General features: G+C 49.7%; 2 protein-coding genes across 2 annotated transcripts; both read right to left on the bottom strand.

Annotated features, from left to right (window-relative positions):
- Positions 1 to 914: 914 nt before the first annotated feature.
- LOC119921379 (olfactory receptor 1361-like) lies at positions 915 to 6,139 on the bottom strand. Its single transcript, XM_038741633.1, has 4 exons — positions 6,113 to 6,139; positions 4,569 to 4,680; positions 1,846 to 1,900; positions 915 to 1,785 (listed from the first exon to the last, which is right to left on the bottom strand). The coding sequence occupies exons 1-4, from the start codon at positions 6,137 to 6,139 to the stop codon at positions 915 to 917; spliced, it is 1,065 nt and encodes a 354-aa protein (XP_038597561.1).
- Positions 6,140 to 6,598: 459 nt separating this feature from the next.
- LOC119921377 (olfactory receptor 1361-like) lies at positions 6,599 to 10,595 on the bottom strand. The gene is made up of 7 exons (XM_038741632.1): positions 10,587 to 10,595; positions 9,744 to 9,795; positions 9,572 to 9,605; positions 8,889 to 9,436; positions 8,610 to 8,758; positions 8,260 to 8,312; positions 6,599 to 6,689 (listed from the first exon to the last, which is right to left on the bottom strand). Exons 1-7 carry the CDS (start codon positions 10,593 to 10,595, stop codon positions 6,599 to 6,601), a joined length of 936 nt encoding a protein of 311 aa, XP_038597560.1.
- Between the last annotated feature and the right edge of the window lie 3,581 nt (positions 10,596 to 14,176).

Here is a 14,176-nt window from a genome sequence, read left to right as displayed (position 1 = left end):
CACACTCAGTGGGTACTCAGTACAGTGCTTCCCCTCACACAGAGTAGGAGGGCACTACATGCTATTGTTTGGTGTGAGGGTGATTTTGGGACTTGTCCAGATGTGAACAGATGATTCTACTCTGAGGACTCTAGGTAGAAGCCCTGCAATCCAGTTAAAGAGCACTGGATCCTTCCCCTCCCCCACAACCACTCATTTCCTTCTGATTATCTCACTCCCTATCTTCTGAAGGACTAGAGTTGTGCCTTTTACTATTATCTAACTCCCTCATGTGCTCAGCAAAATGTTCTGAATGAAGTAGGCACTTACCACAGCACTCTGCACACAGCAGGGGTCCAATTCAGTGTTCTTCAGACAGAAGACAGACGGTACAGTGCTCTGCGAAGAATAGGTACCAGTTTAGACAGTGTCCAAACTGAGTAACTTATATCTACCCCAATGTTTACTTAGTATGGTGCTTGGCACATAATAAGCATTTGGCAAATACCACAATTATTATTATTAGTTTTTTAGGTGCACAGTGCAACACTCTAGTACTGTGAGTACCCAATGCAGTATTATGTCCACAGCAACAGCCTAGTGCAGTGTTCTGAAAACACTATGTGCCTAGTAAAATGGACTGGACACAGTAGATGCCCTGTACAGTACTCTACGCACAGTAAGAGATCAGTACAGCATTCAACACACATCATGAGCCTAATCCAACAGTCTACACACAGTGCTCAGAGTACCATGTCCCATACACAGCAAGAACCTATTACAGCATTCTATACATATTTGGTGGCCAGTACAATAATCTGCAGAGTAGACTCACAGCACAGGACTCTGCATGCAGTAGAACGCTAGAACAGCCCTCCACACCTTGTAGACATCCAATGTAATGCTCTCCACACGGTAAGCACACAGAATGGCTCTCAGCACACATAATTTCCCAAATAAAAATTATCAGTGATACTGTGTTCTCTGGTGGCTTCTCTGTCCGGGAAGCGGGTGAGGGAAACAAGCCTCTTGATGCTGGCAGCTGCCCTCTTGGAGGTCAGCCTCCTTAGGGCGCCCTGGAACTCGTGGTTCCTCAGGCTGTAGATGAGAGGGTTGAGCATGGGCGTGACCAGGGTGTAGAAGATGGCCACCTGGCGCTTCCGGCCCTCAGAGGCACTCCCTGCCGGGCGCATGTACATGTGCATGCCTGGGCCATAGAACAGTGTTACCACCAGCACATGAGAGCCGAAGGTGGACGTGGCCTTGCACAGCCCCGCGGCGGAGCACAGGCATAGCACAGCGGCCCCGATGCGGGCGCAGGACGCCAGGATGAAATGGAAAGGCCCCAGGATGATGTCCGTGCCCTCGGTGAAGATGAGCATCTCATTGAGGAAGGGGCGGCTGCAGGAGAGCTGGAGCATGGGCGTGATGTTGCAGAAGAATTGCAGGATGCGGCAGGAGCAGAAGGTGAGGTGCGCCATGAGCACAGTGTTGAGCAAGGCGCTCCAGAGCACCACGAGTCCCAACCCCACGATGATGCGCAGGCAGAGGCCGCGGATCACTAGGGTGACGTAGTGCAGTGGGTCGCGGACGGCCACGTAGCGGTCATAGGCCATGGCGGCCAGCAGGTAGCCCTCCATGGGGTCGACGAGCAGGATGAAGAAGAGCTGGGTCAGACAGTTGGTGAAGGATATGGCCGTGCTGGTGGAGAAGAGGTGAGCCAGCATCTGCAGAACCGTGATGGAGGCGAAGGCCATGTCCACGAAGGACAACTGGCCGAGCAGGAAGTACACGGGGGTCTGCAGGCTGGGGTCAATCAGGGTGACTACAATGATAAGGGTGTTGCTGGTGACCGTGAGCAGTTACATGGCCAGGATCAGCCCTAAGATGGCCAGCTGCCACTCCGGGCGCTCAGACAGACCTAGAAGGATGAATTCACTGACCGGGGTCTGGTTCCCAGGGACAATGGGGCTCAGTCCCAGACTCGTGTCGGCTTCAGCAGAGAGAGGGGGAGGGATGGGGATGGGGAATAAGGGGACCAGAAAGTGGAGGGGGGAAGGGAAGGGCACAGAAGGAAGGGAGGGGAAAGAAGGATAGAGAAAAGATAGGAGAGGGAAGAACAGAAAAAGCAGAGGTGAGAGAAGAGCAGAGAAAGAATAGGGGAAAAAATCCCGAAGAAATGGGGGAAGGGAGAGAAGGGAGAGAAAGGCTGGAGGAGCGATGGTCAAAGAAAGAAGAGGGGAGAAAGGATCGAAAAAGGGGGCGGTGAGAGAGAAGAACAGAAAAAGGGGAAAGGGAAGGAAAGGCAGAGAAAGACAGTATGGAGGAAGGAGAGGGAAGGGGAAAGAAGGGCAGAGGAGAGGAAAGGGGAAGAAGGGTGGAGAGAGTAAGAGAAAGGCATAGACAGAGGAAAGCAGAGGTGAGGATAAGTGAGTGGCCAGGCACCATCAAGGACACTGGCCGGCCAGCCATGAGCACCCCGTAACCCTCATATCTCCTGCTGTTCTGGGTGACATTGCCTCAGTTTCTTCTTATGACTTCCCTTGGCAGACTTGCCTAGCAACCTGAATAAATGGAAAGGCATTCCCATTGTCCTTTGCCTGAATAACTACCTGAACAGCTTCCAGGCAGGATGGATCCCATTCCCCCATGCCTGGACTCCTTTAGCACGGGAATGGAGCAGGGGGAAGCTTATCTGGGATTCCCATTCCAACGGAAAATGGAAGAAAACCCTGCTACCACCCATGGGTAACATGCCCAGGTTCGCATACCACCCCCCATCTCCAGCCCGTCTTGGCTATGGGGCCCAGTACAGCCCGGTAGTACAGATCTGGGGCTTGTGGCCAGCCAAGGACAGGGTCTGGGTTCTCTGAGGTCGTGGTCCAGCTGTGCTCCTTGATGCTGACCCTAGCCCTATAGCTACCCACCTTCCAGGCCTGGGCTGAGCTACGTCTCAACCGACACTGCCCACCCCTTCCCTGTTGGAGCTTCTTGTTTGGAGTGAATTTGCAATAGCCCTGGCTCTGAGCCACAGCCCAGTATGGGCAGAACCAGACTGAACCTGCTAGGGGCTGAAGTGAGTGTGTCGTACCCCCCACACTGGGGGTATTTCTTTTGTCCAGAGCCCCTAGACCCCAGCCCTATCTCACCCCCAACCCTCCCCCCCAACACACACTCTCTCATAGTATGCTGTATGAGCACAGCTCCTACAGACACTGTCCTGCCCGCTCCAGATCCACATTTATCCACCTGCACTGGGCCCTGCAGTTTGGAGCTCTCTCCCTGCATAGCATGCCCAATACTCTCTCCCCAAGACATGGCCCTTCCCTCTAGCCTTAAGCATTTCACCGCCCTGGGTGGGTACTGTCTGAACCCGACCCTGAGGAGTGAAGACCCTCTCTTCCGGGCCCTACTGCATCCACCCACAGTGTTAGCTAGAAAATGGGCAAGGGCCATGGCAAGCCCCACACAGCGAAATCCACTGGCTGCTAGCTTTGGGGGTCACAGAGGATTCTGGCTTGAGTTCTGGGAGTTCGGGTTTCCTTATGGGTGGGACAGAGGGAGCACCAGGGTCACCCAGCCTTATCTGGGCCAGGCTGTCCATACTTCTATCCTCCCTCCCTCTCTGCCTATGCCCATCATCTTGCTGCCCACTCCACTCCCCTCTCTGAGAGAAGATGCTCTTGCATTATTCCTTGGCTGCACTGGAGAGTAGATTCACAGCACTGTCACCTGCCACCCACAGCTAGGTGCCTAACCCTCCAGATATCCATGCCTGCCCAGGAGGTGGGTAATGGTTGTTCAACCTCCCCATTGGTGGCCATTATTGACCACACAGGACCGCAGGCCACGGCAGACATGCAGAAGTGTTCATGAGTTGGGTGTTTATGAGTGGTGTGTTCAAGAATGGCATGGAAGGGAGAATTGCCAGTACCTGGAAAAAAGGAAAATTGCTAAGCCCAGCCTTCTGTTTTCTTTCCCAAACTACCTAGCATCAGGGATCCTTAGAACAGTGCTCAGTGCTTAGAACAGTGCTTTGGACATAGTAAGCGCTTAAAAATGCCATCATTATTTATTTATTTAATTAACATGGAGTGCTCTTTTCATTTCACAGAGGAATGTGAGACTCAGAGAGGTTAGTGACTTGTCGACATCACACAGCACATCAGTGCAGTGCTGGGACTAGAATAGGTGTATGTCCCCAAACTCTGAGAACTCAGAGAAGCCAGGAATGTTACCCAGCTGAGCTTCCTGACCCTGACCCTGGTCCTCCATTCCCCTTTGCTTCCCTGCCTCAGGCTCTGTCCTTACTCAGAGGGGCCACTAGATTGACCAAGGCTCTCCAAAACTGGCACCACCCATTCAGAAGGGAGGTCATCTCCCTATGGTCCCCAGATGGCATGGATGAGGCCGGTGATTCAGCCCCTTATTAGCCAGCCCTCAGAGGGGCTGATAGAAGGGGTAACTGTCATGGGTGGGCATTGCACCACCTGATGCAACCAGTAGCCCAAGTGGTGCCAGGAATTTCCAGGGCTAATTACCTCCAGGGTCTGATCTTTGCACCAAGGTTCAGTTGGGCCGAGCCGTACCAGCCCAACTATGCCAGTCCCCGAGAAGCCTGAGAGGCGACTCCAGGTTGATTGGGTCCCGGAGATCGTAGTGACCATGACTTGGAGGAGTCTGACCAGCCAGCGGGCGAAGCTGCCACAGAAAAGACTGCTCAGGAGTAAATTCTACTGTCGCAGTGGTGGTGTGTTCATGAGTGGCATGGAAGGAAGAATTGTCAGCACCTGGAAAAAAGGAAAATTGATAGGCCCAGCCTTCTGTGTTTTTTTTTTCCCTCAAACTGCCCCCGATCAGTGATCTCTTGTCCTCCTCTCAGCAGCGGGGACTGTTCTCTTCATTTCACAGAGGGAAGTGAGATCCTGCCCCAGGTGGAATTTGCTGAGGAGACTGAGGGAGACCGCAGAAATCCCAAATTCCCTGAGGGCAGGGATAGTAATAATAATAATAATAATAATAATAATAATAATAATAATAATAATAATAATAGCATTTGTTAAGCACTTACTATGTGCCAAACATTGTTCTAAGCGCGGGAGGGGGGGCGGATACAAGGTGATGAGGTTGTCCGAAGTGGGGCTCACAGTCTTAATCCCCATTTTACAGATGAGGTAACTGAGGCACAGAGAAGTTAAGTGACTTGCCCAAAGTCACACAGCTGACAAATGGCAGAGCTGGGGTTAGAACCCATGACGGGGTTTTTCCACTGAGCCACGCTTCTCTGATATGTTCCCAAGTGCCCAATACAGTACTCTGCATAGCATAGGTGCCTAATACAGCAGTCTGCTCCCAATAGTTGCCCAGTCTATATTATGTCCACAATAGGCACCCAGTATAGCACTCCATGCACATTAGGGGCCTGGTACACCACCCTGCATCTAGGAATGCATCAAGGCATAGTGGATAGAGCCCAGTCCTGAGAGTCAGAAGGTCATGGATTCTATCCTGTTCTGCCACTTTGCTGCTGTGTGACCTTGGACAAGTCACTTCACTTCTCTGTGCCTCAGTTACCTCATCTGTAAAATGGGGTTTGCAATTACGAGCCCCTCAAGGACCAGGATTGTGTCAACCCAATTTGCTTGTATCCACCCCAGTGCTTAGTACAGTGCCTGGCACATAGTAGATGCTTAACAAATACCAGAACTAGTAGGGTCGCAGTACAGAATCAATCTCTCAATCAGTGGTCCTAATTGAGTGGTTACTGTGTGCAAAGCCTTGTACTTGGAAGAATGTAATTCAACATAGTTGAAAGACGGTAGTTCTGGAACTGTAATCATTATAGTAGTTGAGCACATCGGGTGCCCAGTAAATATTCACAATGGTGAGGAAGATAGTGATGTTGGTAGGGCAATTGTCACAGGTTGACCAAGAGGCCATATTCTGTGCACGTCTCCCCACTCCACAGAATCCTCTAATGCCTACCCCTCCCTCTCCACAACAAGCAAAAATTCCTGACCATTGGGTTTAAAGTCGCTCAATTGGTTCTCTCCCTACTTTTTATCTTCACTCCTCTCTCACTCCAACACAGATCTCATGCTTCACTCCTTTCAAGCCAACCTATTCACTGTACCTCATTCTTGTTTCTGTCACTGCCCATCTCTTGCTCGTGCCCTCCCTTCTGAATGGAGCTCACTCCTTCTTCACACCCAAGACATCACTGCTCTCTTCAGCCTCAAAGCCCTTCTGAAATCACTTTTCCTCGAGGAAGTCTTTCCTGTTTGATTCCTAATGTCTCTGTCCTGTATTTCCCCTTCTGGCACTTAAGCACTTCAGCATCACCTAAGCACCTAACTATTGACAATCGCCTGTAACACTTAAATGTATATCTTCCTACTCTATTAGAATTAACTTTACTGTCTCCCCTGCTAGACTGTAAGGTCCTCGAAGTCGGGAGTCATGACTATAGTCTATTGTACTTCCCATGCTTTGAAAACAGCAATATTGATGATGCCATATATACTAAATCAATAGGTCAGCTTTCCCTTGGGCTGAAGCAGTGATTCCCGAAAGCAGGGTCATGGTGGGAGCAGGGTTTGTGGGTTCCTAAATGGCAGCGTCAACTAGGGCCCTCCTGGGTCACTGATGGACCTCTCTGGGTCACGGCCTCCTGTGCCTGAGGGCTGGAAGAAACCACGAGTTTCTGCGGACTGCCAGGCAGCAGCCACCCAAAGAGCAGGGTGGCACCGGCTGTATTAACAGTCATAATATTTATTGAAGTTCAGTGCAATATACTAACTGCTTGGAAACTACAAAACAAGCAACACGTTCCCTTCCCATAAAGAGCTTGCACTCTAATGTTAGAGCAGACATTCAAGTATTTATAACTACTCTATGAAAGTAATTGAATGTACGACTGAATGACTGTATATGCAAAGTAAAAGAATGAAACACAAGTGCTATAAATGACTATTGAGTTTATAAGACCTGGGATGCAGGAATAAATCAGGGAAGTCTTGTTGAATGAGGTAGGTCTTCACGAGGATTTGACTGTGGAGAGGACTGTGATCTGCTGAACCTGGGGAAGAAGGGTGCTCCAAAATGGGGGAACAGCGTAGGTGAGGGAACGGAGTTGAAAGGCCAGAGTAAGATTCAGCTAAGAGGTTAGTTGAGGTGTGTGTGGTGGGGTAGGTTTTGGAGACACTACACCCTCCATAGCTACTCAGTAGGGAGGAGAGAGCAGTGCATGTTGGGAGATGTGACCCGACACTTAGGGGCCCATCTATGTTCTCACCCAGAGTGGGGAGCTCCTTATAGACAGCAACAGGCCAGACTGGGGAGTGGTTGGTTTTAGTGGAGAATCCGCGAACCACCAATTTCCTCAGGTTCCCTGCCTTCGTTCTTGATTAAATAATGGTAGGCGATGAGCGCACTGTATTAAGTGCTCTTTCTCAGTAGACCACTCTGAGCCCTTAAAAGAACCCACTGAAGCAAGCTGTCATCTATAATTCTATTTATTCTGGTGGTATTGACACCTGTCTACTTGTTTTGTTTTGTTGTCTGTCTCTCCCTTCTAGATTGTGACCCCATTGCTGAGTAGGGACCGTCTCTATATGTTGCCGATTTATACTTCCCAAGCGCTTAGTACAGTAAGCGCTCAATAAATACGATTGAATGAATGAATGAATGAACCAGCTTCTGCATGTTCCCTTCCTTCGTTCTTGATCAAATAATGGTAGGCGATGAGCGCCTCCAGAGCACCGAGTACTGTATTAAGTGCTCGTTCTCAGCAAGCCACTGTGAGCCCTTGGAAAAAACCCCTGAAGCCAGCCATCATCCAGGCCGGGCAAGTCAAAGCTGGGAGATGGGACCTGGAATGGACAGGGAAATAGCTCCGGGGCTAGGAGGTCCGGGTGGCTTCCTTCTCCTGACCTTCCACACCCCAATGTAAGACTTGGGTCAGGTTGTAGAATTTCAAACTGCTCCTCCTGGCTCTCATTCCTCTCCCCTCCCACCATGCCCGCCCCTTCTAGACCTCAACACAGCTGATTCCCGTTGTTGTTCTGCCTGTGGATAAAAGACCTTGGCCTCCTTCTCCAGCTACATTTCTGGTGTCCAGCTGTGGCCTCCGATAAGAGAACCTGGCAGTGACCACTTCAGCTGACACTTCTTGGGTTTACTTCCTGCCCCTAGACTCAGTTTAGGTGCTCGCACCCTTCCCAACTGTCCTTGCCAAGGCAATTTGTGGAAGTCGGATCCCAGTGGAGAAAGGGCCCAGACCCGCGAAGAATGGCCAGAAATTCGTCATGTTCCCTCCAAACTGTGGATTCCATCTATTCGAGGATCGAGATTAGCCAAAGAGGGTCAGACCATTGTGTCTGACCAACCCGGGGCTCTATACCAACTCTGGTGTTCTGCCTTGCCATGAACAGTGGGCTCAAGCGGTCGGAGGACATGCAGGCCTCAGGAAAAGGGGAAGTGGGACTGATCAGGGTTTGGTCCATTAGCTGGGCCCCCGAAGGTCCTTCCTCAGAAACCTCGGCATAGCCCCCTGGATATCATGATTCTGCAGGCTATAGATGAGCGAGTTCAGCATGGGCAATGCCACCGTGTACAAGCTGGCAACGTGCCGGTTGTTCCAGGCTGGAGTGGCCGGGGGGCTGGAAACACAGGTATATCACCGTGCCATAGAACAGTGTCACCACTAGCAAGTGATAGCCACAGGTGGACACGGCCTTGCGTAGCCCGGAAGCTGAGCTCAGGCTTAGCACGGCAGCCCCTATACGGGCATAAGAGGCCAAGATGAAGGGGTAAGGGTAGATGACCACTCCGATGCCCTCGGTGAAAAGCACCGAGGTCGTTAAGAAAGGGCTTGGGGCAGGCAAGTGACACCAGGAAGGTGATGTCACCGAAGAAGTGCAGGATCGGGTTGTTGCAGTAGGACCCCAGGGACAACCGGATGCCATGCAGGGCACCGAGGAGGGTCACCAGAACCCAGGACCCAGTCACCAAGCACACGCAGAGCCCGTGGGTCATGGCTGCCGCACAGTGCAGATGCCTGCAGATGGCCACATAGTGGGCATAGGCCATGGTAACCAGTAGGTAGCCTTCCATGTTGCCCGCAGACAGGGAAAAGGTCATCTGTACAAAGCAGCTGCCATAAGGGATGGCTTTACGCTTGGAGAAAGTGTGAACCAGGAACTGTGGGACAGTGATGGAGGCAAAGGCCACGTCCACGCAGGAGAGCTGGCTGAGCAGGAAATACATGGGGGTCTGCTGCTTGGGGTCAGTCCAGGCAACTGTGATGATCAAACTGTTTCCGGCCAGGTTGACAAGGTACATGGTGAGGATCAGGGCAAAGATGACAGGCTGCAACTCTGGGTGGCTGGACAGACCCAGGAGGCTGAACTCTGTCACGGTGGATTTGTTCTGCTGATCTATGATGGGGTTGGGTCTCCTGCAGGCAAGGGGAAGGGAGGAGTCAAGGGTAAGCCGGAGCATGGATTCATCCCTCTGTGGATCTTCTTGCCAAAGCCCACCCCACTTCACCCTACATAGAACTCCTGGACTGGGATGCCAATCCCCACCCCACCTATGCCCTGGCCTGGATGGTGTGGGTCCATGTCCTGAAAGCACACCAAGTGCAACGAGTGCCCGAGGGGTTGTTCTATCCCCTCCTTTTTCCAGCCTCCTGTTCACAGATCCCTTCAGACTCTCCCCTCCCACTCTCCCCCACTATATTCACCAACTCCTACAGGCCTCACCCCCCAGGGGCAGGTTGCTCCCAGGTTGCTCCCATGTGTTACACTGAGGACCCTGCCGTTAGAAATTGCCAGATGTTGTGTCACCCCTTACCAAAAACACACACTCATACACATACACACATGCAAATATGTCCTGTCTTTTCTCTCAGGACGTCTTCTCTCAGGGCCCTGGCACAATACTGCCGGTGTCATGTCCAGGCAATTCATTCATTCATTCAATCGTATTTACTGAGCGCTTACTGTGTGCAGAGCACTGTACTAAGCGCTTGGGAAGTGCAGGTTGGCAACATATACAAGTTGGCAATGTTATAGGGCCTGCTCCCATCGACCCCGCAACACCGTACAACTATATACACATCAACACATGAAAACACACACTCATGCACATTAACAAACATAAATGTGCACATCCAAATACACCTGAAAACATAAAAACATGCAACTACGCACGTAAACACAAGCTCCTTGAACCTTCTGAACCCAGCTCGCCCCAGCCACCACTGTGGGAATGGAGGCCTCACAGCATGGAATCACACATTAATTTGGTCAGTGTTTTGGACGGTGACTATGTGTTGCAGAAGCAAGGCCACATTAAGAGAGGTGAGAACCTTGGGTTGAACGGTTAATGGGCGCCTATCGCTCCTGACCCTCAGTGATGTCATTTTGATGCCTCCAGCCAGAGTGGTGACAGAGATGGAGGACGGTTCATTAGTGGTCCCAGAAATGGGGACAGAGATACCTTTATTTGGGAGAGGGAGGAAGGAAAGAGCAGAATTCCGGAGTCATGTAGAACCCCACCCCGTGTCTGAGTGGTGTTTCCGTACTCTCTTATCTTCCACTCACCCTCTCCATGCTTCTCCCTGTTGTTTGCTCTTCCAAAAGTGAAGATGGAAATGGGACAGCCTTTTGATCATATTTATTGAGTGCTTACTATGTGCAGAGCACTGTACTAAGCCCTTGGAAAGTACAATTCTGCAACAGAGACAATCCGTAACTAACAAAGGGCTCACAGTCTAGAAGGGGGAGACAGACAACAAAAGAAAACAAATAGCCATCAATAGCATCAAAATAGATAAATAGAATTATAGATATATTCACATCAGTGTATAAGTCAAGATGCCCAAGGACACAGAGCAAGCAACTAGTAGACCTGAGATTGGACCTGGAGGAGAGGGTTGGCATGGAGCTCCCCTCTTTCCCCAGTTATATTCAGCCCGGGCCACAGGGCGGCACCCCGGTGGATAAACACACAAAGGGCCCACCAGCAAGAGTCATCTCTATGTCACTTACACAACTCACTCACACCTTCCCGTCTCTATGCATTACCACCTAGGAACTTCTCCTAGCCCTGGAATCACCAGACTCCCTCCTGGAGATGAACAACCAGGGTCCGGCATGATCAGCATTGGTGAAAGCATCCATTTGTTTTCCTCATTCCATTCACAACCCCTTGGGCGGGCTACCTGAAAAGAAGGGAGAGGAGGTGAAGAGGGCACAGGTTTTAAAGGTGCTCCTGGACATGCAAGCTCCCCTCTTGTGCTGCCCATACCCTGCTTTGCATGGGGTAATGACCCCTTTGAGCTAGATGTGGTGGGAAGAGCTGTCTTGTGGCTGCTGTTTTAAACAGGACATGAACTTCATCCTCGCCTGAGCTGCAACTTCGTTGGTCACGTTGCGAGGAGATGCAGTTTTAGGAATCAGCCAAGACCCCTGTATACATGGCTCCGGGGTCTGAGCTCTTTTGAGCCCTTGAACTAATCTGTTCCCGTGCAGCCAAGGAAATGGAGCCAGGAGTCCCCTCCTCCATAGCACCATGAAGCCCCCAGCTTCTAAGTTGAGCTACAGCCTCTAAGAGGGGTATATTTCCCTCCCTGCTTCCCACAACAGGATGTCAGATATCCTCCCCAGCCCCTGAAGAGTTCACCACTACCCTCACTCTGCCATAGCCCAGGATCTCCAGCTTCCTTCTCCTTCTGATCCCGAACCCCCATATGCTCCATAAAGACGGGTCGAGGGCTTCAGTAGAGACAACTGCCTGCCCCGCCTCTCACCACCATGCCAGCTCTGTTCCATGCCACTTTCAGAGCCGCTTCATCCCCTCCGCCGGCTCCCGAGTCCTAATGGGGCTGTTGGTGGCCAGGATCCACAGGGAAAAGTCCTGCAGCCCCAAATCCTCTCTGTGCCTCCAACGGATATTCCTCCCGGGGGCTGGATGCCAAACTGATTGTGCCCTGGAAGATCCTTCCCAGGCTCCCCAAACATCCCGTTCACAACTCTGGGGCCCACCTAGCACCACAGGCCCACCCACACTCTTGGGGCCCATCTCCTCTCTGGGACCTAGTCGTGCTGAAGCAGATGCAGAGCCCCGAAGCACATATTCCTATACTCTTCCATACCTCCATCAATAATTTATTTTAATTTCTGCCTTCCCCTCTATATTGTGAGCTCCGTGGGAGGAGCGAACATGTTTACCGGCTCTCTTGCACTGTACTCTCCCAAGAGCTTAGTGCAGTCCTCTGCACACAGTAAGCGCTCAATAGATACAATTAATTGATGAAGTGAGAGAATTACGGAAGGAAAAGTGTGAGACTCTTCCATTTGCCCTGCTTGGGAGCCACTTTTAGTTAGCTAGTAGTCCCTGCTCCACCTGGGCAGGGTCCCTTCTGTCAATTTGTGCCCGCTGCTTCCCCTGGTATACTGGAAGAGGTTCGTGGATGGAGGCAGTGCCCTTAACGTCTGTCTATTCTGCAAGTACTAGGAACAGCACTCTGCACTCAGAATAATGTTCTGTATGCAGTAGACACTGCATGCATTAGACACTTCAAACAGATCTCTGCAGACACAATCAGTTTTTAGCATTGTGTGCCGAGCACTGTATGAGGGACTTGAGAAAGATCGGTACAGTAGAGTTGGAAGAAGCGTTCTCTTCCTACAAGGAATTCATAGTCTCAGAGAGCATATTTAAATATTCTAATCATGGGGGAATGGAAGAGTGTAGATATATATACTTAAGTGTTCTGGGACTAGGGTGGGGGTAAAAAGTGAGCTCTTAAGGGGTACAGCTTCAAGTACATAGGCAAAATAGAAAGGAGGGCAAATAGGATAAATTGGTTCCTAATCAGGATAGAGGTCTTGAAGGAGATGTGATTTTAGTAGGACTTTAAAGGTAGGGAGAGAGGTGATGGGGAAAGTAGTAGGCAGTAAATTCCATGCAAGAGAAAGGATGTAGACAAGGAATCAGGAGAGAAACAGGTGAGATCCAGGTGCCATGTGTAGGTTATACTTATATTATTGGTAATATTATTATACTATTGTAATATTATTATAATATGATTACTATGATAATATAATAATTACAATAGCATATCATATAATAACATTAAAATAATTGTAAATATTATAAAGGCGTATTCTTACAGTCATAATTTTTATTAGTAGTAGTAGTATTGTTATATTTGCTAAGGATTTACTATGTATCATGCACTGTTCTAAGCACTGGAATAGATTCAAGTTAATATGTTGGACAGAATTCCTATTGCACAAGGGTCTCACAGTCTAGGTAGGAGAGAATAGGATTGAATATCCATTGTAAAACTGAGAAAACTGAGGCATAGAGAATTTAGGTGACTTGCCCAACATCACACAGTAGACATGAGGCAGAGCTGGGATTAGAACCAACGTCTTCTGACTCGTAGGTCCATGTTCCTTCCACTAGGGTATGCTGCTAGGTTAGCACTGAAGAAGAGAAATGTATAGGTTGGGTTGGATTGGGAGATCCGTGGGGTAAAATAGGAGGAGTAAAATTGGATTGAGTGCCTTACAGCCATTAGTGAGGATTACACATTTGCTGTGGAGGTGGATGGGAAATGGTTAGAGGTTTTTGAGGAGTGGAGAGATGTGGGCTGAATATTTTTATAGGATAATGATCCAAGCAGCTGAGCTACGTTTGATCAGGACATGTGAGACAGGAATCAGGGAGGTCAGTGATGAGGTTGAGGAGTTAAGGTGGGATTGATAAAAGATTTAATCAGTGTGATAGCATTTCAGATGGAGAGGAAGGGATAGATTCTAGAACTGCTATGAAGATAGAACTGATGGGATTAGGTGACAAATCAAATATGCCTATTGAATGAATTTGATAAGCAGAGGATAATGCCAAGGTTGTCAACATGTGAGATTGGAAGGATAGTGGTGTTGTAAACAGTATCAATCAATCAATCAATCAATCGTATTTATTGAGCACTTACTGTGTGCAGAGCACTGTACTAAGCGCTTAGGACGTACAAGTTGGCAACATATAGCGGCAGTTCCTACCCAACAGTGGGATCACAGTCTAGAAGGGGGAGACAGAGAACAAAACCAAACATATTAACAAAATAAAATAAATAGAATAGATATGTACAAGTAAAATAAATAAATAAATAGAGTAATAA

The sequence above is a fragment of the Tachyglossus aculeatus genome (genome assembly GCF_015852505.1).
Source record: "Tachyglossus aculeatus isolate mTacAcu1 chromosome 12 unlocalized genomic scaffold, mTacAcu1.pri SUPER_6_unloc_2, whole genome shotgun sequence".
NCBI lineage: Eukaryota > Metazoa > Chordata > Mammalia > Monotremata > Tachyglossidae > Tachyglossus > Tachyglossus aculeatus.
The sequence above is the reverse complement of the archived record's forward strand: the minus strand, read 5'-3'. Positions and strand labels throughout refer to the sequence as shown.

Excerpts from the sequence above, each read along its gene's own strand:
- LOC119921379 (XM_038741633.1), bottom strand. The coding sequence starts at position 6,139 with ATGGGCAGTGACAGAAACAAGAATGAG. Across the intron at positions 4,681-6,112 it reads GTGACAGAAACAAGAATGAG|CTTCGCCCGCTGGCTGGTCA; the intron begins GTACAGTGAATA and ends TTTCTGTGGCAG. Across the intron at positions 1,901-4,568 it reads GGACTGGCATAGTTGGGCTG|GTCTGTCTGAGCGCCCGGAG; the intron begins GTACGGCTCGGC and ends TCATCCTTCTAG.
- LOC119921377 (XM_038741632.1), bottom strand. Across the intron at positions 9,606-9,743 it reads GAGCAACCTGCCCCTGGGGG|GACATGGACCCACACCATCC; the intron begins GTGAGGCCTGTA and ends GTGTGCTTTCAG. Across the intron at positions 9,437-9,571 it reads CCATCCAGGCCAGGGCATAG|GAGACCCAACCCCATCATAG; the intron begins GTGGGGTGGGGA and ends CCTTGCCTGCAG.